Here is a 16,592-nt window from a genome sequence, read left to right as displayed (position 1 = left end):
CAAAAAAAATATTTCCTGTCACAAACAATGTGCAAGTACCCCCCCCATATGTTTCTGTGACAGGAAACATTTAGGGGGGTAAGGTTTCATTATGCAAATTAACATGGCTGTTTTTTTTGGGGGGGGGGGGGTTGTTTAGGGTGGCAACCCTAAATAGAACCAGGTGGGGGATTGCCTAACATGTCTTGTAGGCATTGTCCTGTAAGTTAAACTTACTAGTTTCTGGGTATGCCCACTCCATCCACCTTTTAACTAGAACAGATAGGAGAGCAAGGGGGATATAGAGCCCTTATCTGATGCCCATTCAGGACTGTGAATCAATGTTATTAAATATTCAGATATATATATATATATAGATTTTATGGGAGGAGGGAAAAAAAGAAGCTGTAAATGATAATTCTCATTAGGCCACAGATCCAAAAAGCCATAACATAAAAATCACATCGCTGGAAATGTAATTCAGCTGGTCTGGTGGAACATGAATCAAAGCAATCAGAAAATCTAAAATAAGGACCAGGAAGATTGTCCATGCTGAAGACATCAGTAGTTTATTGGTTTAGCTTGAACACATTCAAAATATGGAAACTGAAGTAAAAATACTCTCCATCAGCAACACAGTTACTAGTGTCCACTGGCATATAATGTTTAACATATTACAGCAAACAGACGGGAGAGATCATTCAGCACGTCTCCAACACCTATGTAGTCAAAATATGGGAATGCAAGATGGTGTCAATAGAAATTCAATGATTGGCTACTATTGAAAACAAAACATAACACCTAAACAAGAATGAACATTAATGGAAGGGAAACTACAACTTGGTTAGTGAGGTACATTTACTGAAAAGACAACACTGAAATGTACACAGAGTAGGTGAACAATCACCAAGTAAACTTTTCAGATATGTATTCAAGATATAGAAACTTGAAGCCGACTCTTAAGCGTAATGGCTCTGATGCTTCTCTAGAATGTTACATTACACTTTTGCTTAGTCCAGGTTCCCCTTTGTCGTAACACAATTGAGATGGTGACAGGGAGTTAAACGGGGGAGAAAAAAAAAAAAAAAAAAAAAAAAAAAAGAAGTACACAACTTTTGGCAAATTACTTCAGTTGCTAAATTTAAATGAAGATATAACCAGTCCAAGATTTGCTGTATCTTCTAAGGAATTCAAGTACAATACGTCCAGGTAACAGATCGCAAATGTAAAAATTTATAACACAAAATATATATATGTATATAAAATTATAACCATGAGAAATCTGCGTCCCAGAAAATTTATGAAATAGTGCAAGACTTGCCATTAAACACAATAAACCTCGACATAAAAAAAAATAAAAAAAATAAACCCTTTATTTTGCCTTGCGGACTGGAAAAAACATTGTGCACAATCGTTTTAGAAGAGGCTCAGCAAACAGTTGCATAAGTCAAAGCAGCGTGTTACCTCATGTGTACTGTTATTAAATTTTCCTTAACGGAAGGAGTTCCTCCGACATGTCCAGAAGCAGCTTTATGTGTTCACACTTTTACCCTCTTTGCATCACTGAACATGACTGCACCAGGCTGATCAGTATCTTCTGTGGTAATATGTTGGAATGTGTGCATTTTGGCAGGCAACCGTCATGATACGGTACATTTCAGAAGTCCAGCAGAGATCGATGGATACTAAATGAGGTGGGGGAAGGAATTAAACCCTCCCGGTCATTGAGGGAGCAATGTGCATGTTAAAAGTCTTGTAAAAACCCTGTTAGATACTATAAAACGCAGACACTTAAGAGCTGCTGCTGACAAGCATTGAAATACATCCTCTGCTCCAAGGATCAACAGAGCGAACAAGTGAACAGAAAATGCAGCTGGACATTTGCAGGGCAGCATATACAAACAATCCAGAACTACGTATGCACTTCTAGGAGCTACACTTACAGCTATTGACACAGACATTACCATTTCATCTCATACAACAAAGTATACCCCACGCTTTTGGTAAGTAAATACCAACGGAACTGAACTGTAGGAAAAACAGGAACTCTTAACTTCTACTGATGTACATATACTGCAGTTTGGTTAGACAGGCGTTTTTTTCTTTCAATGATTCTTGAATGTATTGAAGCTGTTTGGCTTTGCAGCACAGTAATTCATTCACTGTACAAAGGAAAATAAAAATAAAAAACACCAGCAATGACTGGAATGATGTATTAGTAGAAGGCACCATCATGCTTATTACATTACCAGAGAGCTAATACATTTGAGTATGTTTTTTTTTTTACTGTACAAAGCTGAAGGGGATTCGGAGGGGATGGAGTAGGTTGAGCAGCCAGCCATCTCCATATCAAGGGTCAAGTGCAAAAAAAAATCTTCATGTAGGAAACTTTCCCTAGTAATTCTGATTATGCCTTCTGGAGTATTGAAACACTGCAAGTTCAGTAAGTAACCAAAACTATTGGAGAATTTATATCTGTTATGGTTTGCATGTCTTTGCCATGTAGTTCATGGTCAAACCAGATGTCATCATTAGGATCTATTTCTAATGGATTAGTGCATTTTGACGAGTGCATAACCATTGTTTGTTTTTGAGCCAAAGCCATAAAAGAAATGGATTTGTAGGCGACCAGCACTGCCCATTTGTTTCCAACGGTGAAACCGTAATACTAGCCATGTGCAACAAAGGGGTTTCAAAAGAGAACCTACTAGGACAAGGCTTTCCAGGGTCTATGTGATTATTTGCAGTGCTACTGGTCCTCTCAGTCCTTAAATTTCCAAAGTTGGGATGCACAAATTAACAGTTGAAATCCTGCTGGGAAACTGGGAAAAGAAAGTTCACCTCAATTGAAAAGTAACAAAAAAGATGTTTTCACATCAAAGAAATGAGGAAGAAAAATTAAAGGCTGTGTCACATTCCAAAGCTAAAAATTAACAAGAATGCAAACACGACGAACAATGTACCACTGTAGGTATAACTGTATTAGACTTATTTCAGCGACGTTGCCCAGTGAAACGGCCATCCATAGGTGCAGCACCTCTTCCTGTGCCCAGCTTTTGAGTCATCCCACCACGGAGAGGAGGACCTCTACCATCCCGTTCACGCATCATTCCTCCACCAATGACTCCACGGGGTCCTCCAGCTCCTCTTTCATTGCGGCGTATCTCTCTGCGGTCATCAGAGCCTCGAGTTTCCCTTTCACGGGCAGCCCTAGTCTTCTTCTCTTCTACATTCAACCTTACTTCTCCACGGAACATAACTGGCTGAAAACAGAGATAAAGCTTTAAATGAATATCAAATTGTAGACATACAAAAATTGTGTTGCTGGGGTGGTTTCATTATCTTTATGCAATGACAAAACATGACCACTGTTATACCTTAATATTTCATTTCAGTAAACCGTTAGTTAACATGCTAGTGAGTTTATGTTGCAAAAGGTTTAGTAAATCTTGCAGCTTCGACCAAGATTTAGGCAAATCCTTGCTTTGAACACAAGTGATTTAATAAGCCCCAGCCCGTCTGAGCTGCTGTGTCCATGCTGGAATTAGCAGAAAATCTGGGATTTGCGGACAGATGGAAGACGGACTCCAAGAAGGCAGGAATTATTACTGAGAAACTGTCTGAAGTAAAGGTATCGTAACATAAGGCAGCACTGTGCGAATAGCCCTGGAAGTTTAATGGTTTTCTTTTTGTGTATCATTGTGAAGACATCTGCTGTTTTGTTTTTTTTAGAAGATGTGACTGTTTACTGAAGGCTACAAGCCTTTAGCCGCTTGTGGCACACTTTACAACAGAGGCTTCTCCTGGACCAATACCACTACATCAACTTTGCTTAGGTGAGTTGTACAATACGACTCCTGGATATTACTATGCGCTACAAATGGCCAAGCCCAGTAAGCTTCCGGTCCTGCATAATGCATAACTAAACTGCTGAGAACTTTCATGAGATGCCTCAGCATTGTATTATGCAGGCTCATTTCAGGCCACCTGCAATGGATTAACAAATCCCTAACAAATGGATTTTCAACTCATCTAGATCTAGGCAATGGATTTTTTAGTGGCCTAGCATTCATACTTTTGCCTGCAAAATCCTCTGAACAGGTTCAGCATCGTCAAACACAACAAAGCCAAAGTTTGGAAGCTTCCCGCCAACGCCTTTGGTATTAATCCGGAGTTCCATCACATTTCCATAACCTGAAAGAAAAGAAAAAAAATAATTTTTAACGAGTTGCTTTTAAGTTTGCCCCATCTTCCACCCACCCACCCACCCAGCTATTCTCTCTGCATACAATGCATTTTGGCCAAACATCTGCCTGCACGTTATATATTGACCTCCCGTCAGGACCAGCACTCACTTGGTGAGCGCTGCTGGTGTGTGGGCCTGTGCAGAAAACACTACCGCTTTGAGCAGCCAATCAGTAGCAAGAACCACTGGCCTACAAAGGGGGAGGGGCAGCTGCAGCTAGTGTATCAGGCAAAAGATTATTTTCCATCTAGAAAATGTACCAATAAAGAACTTTAAAATGCATTTTCTTTGACTAGGGCTGTCAGGGACATTGTTTTTTTCCCTCTCATCTAATGCAATTTAAGTTGCCTTCAGTTAACCAGCGAGCTATAATGTCTCACAGATGATGTCTGAAAATCTCATATCTCATCCTTATAGTGAATATGAATGCAGTTCTAGGGATGCTGCATTTAGTGTTTGGATTAAATGCTACTTACTCATGAAAAACTCTTTTAATTCACTTTCATCAATATCGTGTGGCAAATTGCCTACAAAAAGTTGGTGGCTGTCAGGATAGCGGAACATACGACGGTTATCCGACTCCCCTTGTTCGGTCTCACCTCGTCCTAAATCAATTACAAAAAAGTGGGTGGTGATTGTATGAAATCATTCTGTAGTAAATATGTTAACAAAGAGGACTTAATAGCTTCTGAAAAAGCTGTGTAAACAAATGTGATGTTAGAGAAAAAGAAATTTAGTTATAATTAACTGGAAAGTTCTAGCTCCTAGAGAAAACCGCAGCGCGTATTCTGCTGCAAGGTAGGGAGGAAAATTCAGATACTAGCAAAAAAAACATTCAATACAACACAAAAAAGGTATCTTTTAAACAAAAACACGATTTACCAATTTAAGAAGATTTAATGAAAAACAATCCCATACAATGGTATAAGTGCAAATCTAAACTGGCAGATCTAGAACGTGCAACTATCCCAGATAATGGATTAAGGCATTTTACCTGCTCTAGGACCTCTGGGCTGAAAACTTGGTCTTTCACGGGGACGCTGTTCTCTCACACGGGAAGACTGAATTTGAGAGTCAGCCTTATTTTCACCTCTTGCCTGCAATATAGAATTTTTTAAAAAAGTGATTACGCTTAACGGCTGTGCATGGAAGAAAAAATAAAAATGAAAAATCGAAGACAAATCGCTGTGTGGCAAAGCCAACGTTGAAGCTTTAAAGCAGGGGTGTATGACCCTAAAAATAGCAGGTTTATCCCGGATTTGAAGCATCACTCCATAACAGCAGCTTCTAGCAGTGCATTCAATATTTGTTTAAATGGGTACAAATTAATCGAACTGGGGTTCACATCTAAAATGATATCATACATTTCAACAAAAAAGTCATTGATTAACTAAGTATATAAGGAAACGTCTACAGACCGGTTACCTGCGAAGCAGGAGCTTTTATTACGTGGGGAGGAATTCCTGATGACGGGACAGTGCCACTTGGAGGCAGGTTTTTACTGGTCACTGATGCCCAGGAGAAAGCCTACAGAAGATGATACATGCCAATACTTATGAAGCTGCAAAAGAAACCTAGATTGTTGACAACCAAATACTAATGGCGTTTTGAATTATTTGAATCTGTGAGCAGATAATATGGAAATATGTAAAAAAAAACAACTAGTTGATTAGCAGGAGACAAAAGAAACAAAACTGGGAGTCACTAGAAACATTGGAATGGGTGCATTGTGTTATTTTGTGACACCTATAAATATACATACTGTAAAATATTTGGTATAACATACAAAGGTGCGTAAAACCTGTGTGTATAGTTTTACAATTTTGTAGGAAATAAATGAAAAGCCTGTAGGGACTAAAGACACAAGCATTCACTTCTACACTCCCCGAGATTTTACATTTTATCTTCATGACCCAAAAGAGATAATCCAAGCCCATGATTTGCCAGTTTATAAATGTAAAGATAAGGCAGCAAAGTCCGCGAGTGAGCACCACATACACATGAAACATGCAAGGCTATAAACTGCTGTTTTGTCTGCCAGTATGCCAAGCCTTTCATGTAATTTTTAGAAATTATGTGACAATAAGGTTCTCCTAAAGAAAGTACCAGTGTTACTATGCTGCCTTATACCAATAAGGCAGATTCCTGACACACAGATCAACAGAATGTCTTAAGAGTGTCAAACTAAACTAATAATAAAGTAAGACAACTGAGTAGGTGTGCTGTAGCTTAATTTTTTCTCCTTTGAGTTAAGGAATGCACATTAAAGTAATTTAATATACATGTTTATAGGGCTGCAACAACTGAAAAAAGCTTCTTATATTTGATATGCTCTGAAAAATACCCCTCATCTTATAGTGGACGTTGTCTTATAATCAGACCTCAAATAGGAGGTTGGACTATAACACTAAGATCCAGATCCCCCGCAGCACTGCACTAAATTTTGAATAACCGGAAAATGTACATATTTTTTAACCAATTAATCGAAAAATCGGGAAACTTATAGCTGGTGGGAACGCATGAGGCACTGGAACGTTACTTTAACGTCATATCTTGAGAAAGTGCTGCAAATAATTCTAACACATACAAAACGACAGATTATTTTTTTGTAGTTCAAGAACCATACATTGATCTGTTAAAAATAGCAACACATTAGAAATAAAATTATACTACAGCTTTTATACAGCTGCTGTCTAACTAAGACAAAATAATAAGTGATCTAGTATGTTAAGCACATAAATCTTAGCAAATCTAATTTTGTTCTTTTTAAGCTGAAGGCTTAAAACCAGAAAGCACAAAAAAAAAAAAAACAATCAGTTTCTATAGCAACAGTCTATAAGTGCCTGCTTTGGTGTTGTATAGCTATTAAGTGTTCATGGCAAAATTATGTAATTGAAAGTATCTCAGAGTGTCTGCCGATGCAATGCATTCTGAAATTACAGCGAGGGGGGCATACGATGCTCCATAAATGGACCCTTCTGATTTTAAGCAACTAAATCCATGTTATTGACAAGTATAAATATTACGACTACAGAGAAGTAGAAGGTTACCTTGGGTGGTTCTTGAGGAAGAATGGTTGGTTCAACGGGTGGTGGTGTTGGAGACTTCTCCTCATGTTCCTCCAGGCTCTTCTCTTCTGGTTCTGGTTTGAGCTCTTCATTCTTTAACTCTGTTTCAGGTTCAGGCTCAGGAATAGGCTCTTCCAATGACTCTTCAATGCCATTGCTGAAAGAGAATAGCAATTAAATAGGACAGTCAAACATGAAATTACCAATATTATACAAGTATCGTGGGCAGTTATACAACAGGCAACAAATTAAGACTGAAACTTTACAAATCTACAGGCTAAGAAAGTTTGCTTATAGAAAACTATGTTCTCTAGGGCATTAAGCATCTCTCCATGCATTTCCAAGAAACAGAGCTACACAAACAATTAAGACACATGCACAAAGACAAATACACGACATTCTGAGACTGAAGAAAAAAAATCCAGATACACTTGTGCTTTTAGACAATGTAAACGTGCGCTTGCATTTACACTATATGGACAAGAGGCATTGGGACCATTACACAGACTTATGTCATTGCATTCTAAATACATAGACATTAATATGTAGTTGGGTCACCCCTTTGTAGTGTTTCTGTGGGAATTTTTGCACATTGAGGCACTGATGTTGGACAAGAAGGCCTGGCTCACAATCTCCGTTCCAGTTCATCCCAAAGGTGTTTGATGGGTTTAAGGTCAGGGCTCTGTGCAGGCCAGCCAAGTTCTCCAACGCCAAACTCACCCAACCACGTCTTTATGGAACTTGCTTGGTACGCTGGGGTAAACTCATGTTGAAATAGAAAAGGGTCTTTCCCAAACTGTTGCCACAAAGTTGGAAACAAAGCATTGTCAAGAAGCTCTTGGTATACTGAAGCATTGAGATTTCCATTCACTGGAAGGAAGGGGCCCAACACAGCCTCATACCATTATCCCTCCATCACCAGACTTGACAGTTGGCACAATGCATCCGCCAAACACAGACTTGTCCATCAGACTGCGATGGTCCGAAGTGCGATTCGTCACTCCACATAAGACGTTTTCACTGCTACAGAGTCCAGTGTAGTGGCGTGCTTTACACCACTCGATCCAACAATTGGCATTGTATTAGCGACGTGAAGGCTTGCACGGCCATGGAAACCCATCCCATGAAGCTCCAGCCACAGTTTTTATGCCACTAATAACGCCAATAGGAGTTTGGAACTCTTCAGCCATGGAATCAGCAGAGCGCTTGTGACGTATGAACCACGCGCTCCGTGACTTTATGTGGTCGTGTTGCTGCTGTTCCTAAACGCTTCCACTTTAACTGCTTTATTTTATACACCTGCGGCAAGGGGTCTGACGGAAACACCTGAAGTCAATAATTAAGAGTTGTTTCCCAATACCTTTGTCCATATAGTGTATATATACAGACACACACACACAAATAAAAAAGTTTCAGCATACGTCACAGGATGTGCATCGTAATAAGAGTTGTTTGTGTTTTCTGCGACAGGCTCAGGAGACGGCTGCAATTCCTCTTGCTCCTCCTCAACTTCCTCTTCAGATTCTGCAGAAAATATCAAATCAAGACTCAGAGTAGTTGATCCACACTGAAATCAGTTTATAAACGTTTATAATAAAAACCCAGAACAGAGAATAACATACCATGAGACAAGCAGCTGTTTGACCTTTGAGTGCCATTGGTTGTGACATTATTCCATCTTGGCAGGCCAATTACACAGTAGTTATATGCCAAGTCATTTATAAATGAATGTTTACACCAATGCACCCCTTATACAAAAAAAACATTTTCAGACTAAACATAATCCTGGTATAGATGGAAAGTGACAGTTACACAAAAGCTATAACTAGAACTATTTTACTACACAACAAATCTGCAGTTCCAAGACCTACTGAGAAGTTGGTTCATCATAGCTTTGGTGAGGTAGCAATACAAAATAGATTTATAGACACACACTAACTCCTAAGCAAGAACTATTTTCACACAGACATGCTTAACAGATAGGAAGGTAAAAAGGTAACCTTACCTTCTTCCATCTCTGCCTCGGAATCACCAAATACCTCATCCTCATAACGGAAAACATCATTGTGAACATAAAACTTGTTAGGAACTGATCCCTAAAAGGAGAGGGGGGAAAAAAAGCCTTAATACAATAGATAAGCCTCATGTTTCTCTTTGTGGGGTGTTTGGCCAGATTTTTTTAAGTGAGAAAACCTGCAGGTGGGCCATTATCAGAATGGAGTAAGTGTAGCAAATATGATTTAATATACAGCTACATTTCACAGAAAGAGAACTCTTTAGCATTTTGCTGCAACATTAAAAACTACCAATACTTTTTTTTTCAGGGAAGAAAATCCCTTTTCCATCCTAACCAGACTAAAACTCCTAGGCCTACTGTACAACAGATGCTGAGTTCAACTTACTTCTGGGGCAAGAACAAAGGTCTGCATGAACTTTCTCATTGGCTGGCCATTATTTGAAAGTTCACCCATGACCTGAACAACAACCCCATCGCTCAAAGTAGCATGAGCATCCACGTGCCGAATCTTGGTGCGGCATTCACTAAACTGGAGGGACATCACCTTCTTGTGGATTTCCTGTAGAGAGATTTTTACAAGCTTTGAATACAATAAATATTGTGTCCTCTCATGAGAAAACACAAATTCTCTTAGAAAATCAGCATGAAGAAAGTGTTTACCGAAAAACTAATTTAGGCAACATAAAAAAAAAAAAAAACAAAAAAAAAAAAAAACACAAGTGTATTATTAGACAGGTGTTATAACAAGTCCCACAACTGCATTTATTAAATACAACAGCCTATACATACTGCTTGGCCATAAACCGCTTCCTGGGGCTTTCCACTGGCATCCAGTCCACCATGTACATAAGAAGAATTTCTTCCGTAAAACCTGAAATACAAAAACAAGGCAAGGCCAATATAGGAAACCCAAGTGCTGCAATATCACTGTTAGTGTAACAGATGCACAGGCTGGGTCAAAAATGCTAATCATCAGGTATTTAATGATTAGAAAGAGTATTGCTGTTTTTCTTTCACAAGAATCTCCTCCTGGGCGCATAAAAAGGGAGCGATCACACAGGGCTTCTGCAGAAGTTTATAGTGTTGCTGAGTGCCACTATATTGACAGATTATAGCAACACGGCTTGGGAGGATCGATTTCTGAGCTTGTTTAAGACAATGACGTGTGAGGCACGTCAACTGTCATCAAGGGGAAAAGGAGCTTTTTGTTTAGCTAAAGTGTCATCAAAACAACGTGATCACAAAATGTTTATAGAACCTTGACCTTCCACATCCGGAAAAAGAATATTTCTTTAGGATAAAAAAAAAAAGGTCTATACATGCAGAAACATTTTTTCATTGTAAATAGGAATACTTAACATATTTGTATCTCCATCAGACTAAAGCTGTTGGTATGTTATGAAAAAATGGGAACGTCTCAAAGTTGAAATGTAGCCAAGAAAAAAAAAATGCGATGCCCAGTCCTACAATGGCAGTGGTTATTTAACAATAGCTTTCTTAATGCGAGTCTTGAGGATTAGGACGTCAGAGGTTTGGTTAACAGCCATCCAGCGCCACTCCAAATACTCACCTGTGTAAGAAGTCTGGAGCTTTATTTAGAAGAGTGTAGTACTGTCTGACAAACTCCCGCCCTACCAGCAGGGGACTTGGCTTCTCCATCACCATTTCTTTGGTACAGAAAGTGATATGCTGTAGTGGGAAAAATATATACATACAAAAATAGTCATTTTTAATTTACTGGCAAATCATAAGAGCACTTCCACATTAAAGGAATGAAAAATATTTCTCTACATACGCATGGGGTGGATTCTGTTGGATTCTCAATGCTTTTACAAGGGGGACACCAAGAAAATGTAACCTTGTAAAAAAATGTCAGCCTTTGACGCCAGGGGGTCCTGTTGCTTCAAGCTAAATCTCTGACAAGAGCTCACGTGGCCGATTAACAACTCTTCCCCTTGCTACCTGGGCGCAGAAATGTATTCCCATGAATTGGCTTGCAATACACAGATCTGATTTTATTTCCTTTCTGATAGTATGCCAGCAGATGGACATACTATTCAAGCTATAACTTTATAACTTATTTGGACTCCGGTGTGCTCAAACAGGATTTTGTTAATGCTAACTTATTAAAAAAGGCCTCCCCACAGAAGTACACCAATCTTGCATTAAAGCCAGACATTTAGCTCCCATACAGCAGTCACTATGTTTATGACACAGCAGAATTGCATTTGCAGCAACAGAGTTAATATATACAAGTGCACACGGCCTGTGCTGCTTAAATTTCCTTGAAGTATATATACACCGATCAGCCATAACATTTCGACCACCTGCCTAATATTGCGTAGGTCCCCCTTTTGTTGTCAAAACAGCCCTGACCCGTCAAGACATGGACTCCACCTTCCAGTGAAGGTGTGCCAGGTGTATCTGGCACTCAAATGCTAGCAGCAGATCCTTTAAGTTGTTAGGTGGGACCTCCATGGATTCGACTTGTTTGTCCTGCACATCCCACAGATGCTTTATTGGATTGAGACCTGGGAATTTTGGAGGCCAAATCAATACCTTAAACTTTTTGTTGTGTTCCTCAAACCATTCTTGAACCAATTTTGCTTTGTGGCAGGGCACATTATCCTGCTGAAGGAAGCCAATGTCATCAGGGAATAGAGTGTCCATTAAGGGTGTATGTGGTCTGCAACAATGCTTAGGCAGGTGTCACACGTCAAAATAACATCCACATGAACGGCAGGAGCCAAGGTTTCACAGTAGACCATTGCCCAAAGCATCAGACTGCCTCCGCCAGCTTGCCTACTTCCATAGGGCATCCTGGTGCCATGTGTTCTCCACGCACCCTGCCATATATGTAAAGTAAACGGAGACGTGATTCATCAGACCAGACTGTCACACCACCTGTTGTAATGCATACATGCACTTGCTACTCGGTAGAGATGGTATGGCCAATTTCAGTATGTGAGGGGTTAATTCGTTTGTATAGGCATGTGGTGCCAAAAGGTCTTTTAAGATAAATTGGTCTTTTGAAGCTGGGACTCCAACCAAGGCCCTCTGCAAAGTGTAAAATGTTACAGAGAGGCGGTGCCTTTAAGTCTACTAGCCGAGTCATTCACCATATGCCTGTATCCCCTCAGATACTGGATTCTTTGATATGCTAAGTGACCACTAGCAGTCAGGAAAACCATTTCATATCCAGGTCATATCCAACACATATCCATAACTCATAGATTCATTATCATACCTCCTTGCGTGCATACCTAGAACGGGGAAAGCGCACCCTACAAAAAGAGTACAAACATGGCGGCGCAACTTAAACATTTTGGAAGAAATCTACAATGTTCAGTACAATAAGTAGCAAGTGTGACATATCTATGGACTTCACAATTTACAAGAAATTCATAAATGCATGAATTATTGCTGTGGCGAGTACAGTTAAGACGATAAAATGAAAAGAAGTTATTTTGACCGATATGTTTCCACCACACAAGGGGGAGGTCACGTATTGTACACCTTCCCTCCGCTTATACCACCTCTGGGATGGCTTGGAAACTCGAGATGGACTGGGAAAGAATATAAAGTTAATGAGAGAAATTGGTCATTGTGCTTACTAGGGGCCAAGATCTAATTTTCAGTAAGTCGCCATCTTTCCTTGCTGGAGCCCTACGGACAGAAAAAACATTACTTTACCATTCAAGTGAGTGGTTAGGTTTTCTGTAATTTTCTCCTTTTTATTTTATCTGTTGGTGTAAATCTGTTTATCATCTTTTTTGTATGCACTGTGATTTTTTGTTCATAAATATTCCTTTATTAAGTTCTGCCTTTGTCTGGTAAAGACTCACGTTACCTGATTAGACCATTTTATCGGTAATTTAAAATCACATAATTATTGTGTGGGTTTTTAGCCTGATTCGCTTGGGGGCCAAGGCACCCCATTTACAAACTGTCTTGGTGGTGGCAGCTTTATTTTGATATTAGTTATATCATTATAGTTAATTGCGGGTGGATATTTGTATTTTTATCACTATTCCCAGTCTAGGGCAGATAGTGAATTTTAACCCTTTTACCACCAGAACCAAGTGACGCGCACGCTTGGAGTAGAGTGCGTTCGTGACACAGACTACCTTCTTCCATTGTACCGAGGTCCAGTTCTTTTGCCCGTATGCCCATTGTAAATGCTTTCCGCAGTGGACAGGTGTCAGCATGGGCACCCTGACTGGTCTGCGGCTGCGCAACCCCAATCACAAACTGTGATGCACTGTGTTTCCTGACACCTATCAGAGGCAGCATTGACTTTTCTAGCAATTTGAGTTACAGTAGCTCGTCTGTTGAGTTTGACCGCACAGGCCAGCCTTCATGGCCCCCCCATATGCATCAATGAGCCTTGGCTGCCATGACACTGTCACTGGCTCAGTTTTTCCATCCTTGGACCGCTTTTGATAGGTACTGATCACTGCAGAACACCCGACAGGTAGAAGTTTAGGAGATGCTCGGACCCAGTCTAGCCATCACAATTCGGCTCTTGTCAAAGTCGTTCAGATCCTTATGCTTGCCATTCTTCCTGCTTCTAAGACATCAACTTTGAGGACGAAATGTTCACTTGCTGCCCAATATATACGACCCACTGACAAGTGCCATGATAAGATTATCAGTGTTATTCACTTCACCCGTCAGTGGTCGTAATGTTACAGCTGATCGGTTTATGTAATTTGGGTGCCAGGGCTGTGATACATGCCTATAATTTAGGGTTTCCATACATGATTTGATCTTTATCGTCAGTGTTGAATTTGCATTTTTCAGTTGCTATAAAGATGCGGGGCTGGGTATGAGTTATTTAGATGATCTTTACCTGCAATGCTGTGTTGATTAGATCTATACTTGAACTACATGTGGGAGGAAAAGAGCCACAGAACAGTGAAGGAGAGAGCAAAGGCATGGGGGGGGGGGGGCGCCACCATTTTTTGCACCTATCTTAACCCAGCCAGACCCTCCTACAGCTCATGGCTGCCATAGGACTAAAACCAGGAATAGTGCAGAACTCCCTCTGCTGATCTATGTGACCACAGTAAAACCCAGGGAGCACTACACACATACATATATCACACACAAACACAAGAGATTTAAGTAGGTGCATAAACATGCTGTAAAGTAAGAATGCTTTCAGACACATTATTTTTAGCATTTTATTTTGTTCACTTAAATCTCTAGTTCTGAGAGAATTCTTACTTTACAGCATTTTTCACACAGTACACAGTGAAATATATATAGTATTCACACACACAGGGCAACTAGAAGTCACTTCCTGGCACCCAGGGCTTTGCAGGAGTAGGGGATAGTGTGTTCTTCAGATTATTGTCCTGCTGCATAACCCAACTGAATTTGAGATTTAGGTCACAAACTGATGGACGGATATCCTTAAAGGATTTTTCGTTTGAGAGCAGAAATCATGCTTCCATCAATTACAGAAAGTTGTCCAGGTCCTGAAGAAGCATCAACATGTTTAACTGTTGGTATGACATTCCTATTGTAGAATGGTGTGTTAGTTTTATGCCACATGTAACAGGATCCATATCTTCCAAAAAGTCCAACTTTTGACTCATCAGTCCATGGAATATTGGGGGTCATAAAGATATTTTTTGTCAAAGTGAGATAAGCCTGTGTTTTCTTTTTGGTCAGTAGTGGCTTTCACCTTGCAACTTTTCCACGGATGCCATTTTTGCAGTCGCTTTGTATGGTATTAGCATGAGCGTGTGTAACTGTATGGTCTTATCGTAAGTGTGTGCCAAGGGTGACCCTAGGGCTAGTGGCACCTGGGAGACGAAGAGGACTAACGGCGAGACTGCAGATCTCAGATGTGAGGTGCACACAGTCACCCAGCATCACGTGACATGTGCACGAATGAAGGATACGCAAGACAGAACTGACAGGGAGCGTAAGCTCCAATCCAGGTAAAGTCACGTTGCTTCCTTTATATTTAAGGAACATGCCACAAACATTGAACACCTGTCCTGTGTTAAAGTTAAAACGATTTGTATGCCCTAATAATCGAACGTCTAATACAGCGCATGTGTGCATGAATGAAGCTGCGCAGGGTCGTTACTAGTCTTCACTCAATGCCATGGCAATATTTTCATTATCGCCAGTTTTCAGTCTCCTTTATAATTAGGTCACAGGGGTCTTGACTAAGACTTAAAACGGGCCCACGTGACCTACTCTAGGGAGCAAAACATGTGTGATTTTAAGCTAATTATTACAGCAAGAGACTGACAGTTAATACATGGAAATATTTTATTTCAGAAGCCAGTCAATAATACACAGGATAAAACTTAAGCGCCATGAATTAAGCTGTAGGAGCCCTAGGATATATTCAGCCACGTGAAACATGCTGGCAAAGCCTACCTGGCAATTGCTAGAGGTACAGACCTCACCAAATAACACAGGGACCACAAAAATGGTTGCGCTGCTGCCTCACATTGTAAGCTTGTGAGCAGGGCCCTCTACCAAATGGATCGGCTGGTCTTAGTTTGATAGTTGGAGTTTTGCCAAACCCTTTAAATGCAACTACTGCAAGGAACTCTTTTGGTACTATGTAAATAAGAGTTATTAATAACAACATAACACCAGAGAATGGGGAAACAAAATTACACTGTGGATATCCTCCAGTAATGTTTTAACAACAAACAACATAATAAAAACTAGAAGAAGAAGAAGGGCCAATCCATTGCACCCCCCCCCCTCCTCCTCCTAACTTTTAAATTATACCGGTGGCGTAGCCCGGAAAGCTGCTACGAGAATAAATAGCAGTGCATCCGGTCGTTTCTCGGTATACGGTACAAACAAAGGGGCTTCCGTGTATAGTTTCGCGTCCGAAAGCTAAACACATTTGCACAAAAGGCCATGTTCATACATACAAAGCACCGTGCTGTGTACCTCGGTGCATACATACGGACATACCCTGGTATGTGTCTATTATCAAGCACACGAATGCATATATACATAACACAATGTCGCACTCACCTCAGACAGAGGCAGTCAGGCGGCCTCAATTCTTGCGCCCCGTTTGATCCAAACACGTTGTTGTTGTTGTTGTTATTAATATCGAGCCGCGGGCGGCCGATGCAGGGCGGAATTATGGCGCCGGCTTTGTGACGTCACCTTAGTGACGCAACGTTCAGTTGGTGGCGCGGGAACCGCACACTCCAAGCCCTTACAGTCCGTATTAGATGTATACCACAAACGCACGGTAACAACCGGCGCCCCGCCCACCCAGTGACGTAAA

The 16,592-nt window shown here is 40.4% G+C and overlaps 1 protein-coding gene across 2 annotated transcripts; it reads right to left on the bottom strand.

Annotated features, from left to right (window-relative positions):
• Positions 1 to 2,972: 2,972 nt before the first annotated feature.
• LOC149284124 (ras GTPase-activating protein-binding protein 2-like) lies at positions 2,973 to 10,990 on the bottom strand. Of its 2 annotated transcripts, XM_089497140.1 has the most exons (11): positions 10,881 to 10,990; positions 10,100 to 10,181; positions 9,696 to 9,869; positions 9,299 to 9,389; positions 8,715 to 8,817; positions 7,276 to 7,450; positions 5,651 to 5,752; positions 5,220 to 5,322; positions 4,702 to 4,830; positions 4,055 to 4,173; positions 2,973 to 3,242 (listed from the first exon to the last, which is right to left on the bottom strand). In XM_089497140.1, exons 1-11 carry the CDS (start codon positions 10,973 to 10,975, stop codon positions 2,973 to 2,975), a joined length of 1,443 nt encoding a protein of 480 aa, XP_089353266.1. In that variant the 5' UTR covers positions 10,976 to 10,990. The 2 variants fall into 2 exon arrangements, with proteins under 2 accessions (XP_089353266.1, XP_089353264.1); XM_089497138.1 differs by lacking the exon at positions 5,651 to 5,752 and having other exon boundaries at positions 10,881 to 10,975.
• Between the last annotated feature and the right edge of the window lie 5,602 nt (positions 10,991 to 16,592).

Source organism: Sceloporus occidentalis, unplaced genomic scaffold (assembly GCF_023333645.1).
Source record: "Sceloporus occidentalis isolate IW3139 unplaced genomic scaffold, rSceOcc1.0.p SCAF_99, whole genome shotgun sequence".
Taxonomy (NCBI): Eukaryota; Metazoa; Chordata; class Lepidosauria; order Squamata; family Phrynosomatidae; genus Sceloporus; species Sceloporus occidentalis.
Note: the sequence above shows the minus strand (reverse complement) of the source record. Positions and strands in the feature narration are given on the sequence as shown.

Bases quoted from the DNA above. Each gene is read 5' to 3' on its own strand.
- LOC149284124 (XM_089497140.1), bottom strand. From the start codon at position 10,975: ATGGTGATGGAGAAGCCAAGTCCCCTGCTGGTAGGGCGGGAGTTTGTC. The intron at 9,870-10,099 runs GTATGTATAGGC...ATCTCTCTACAG, and splicing joins AAGCGGTTTATGGCCAAGCA to GAAATCCACAAGAAGGTGAT. The intron at 5,753-7,275 runs GTAACCTTCTAC...CATCTTCTGTAG, and splicing joins TTCCTCAAGAACCACCCAAG to GCTTTCTCCTGGGCATCAGT.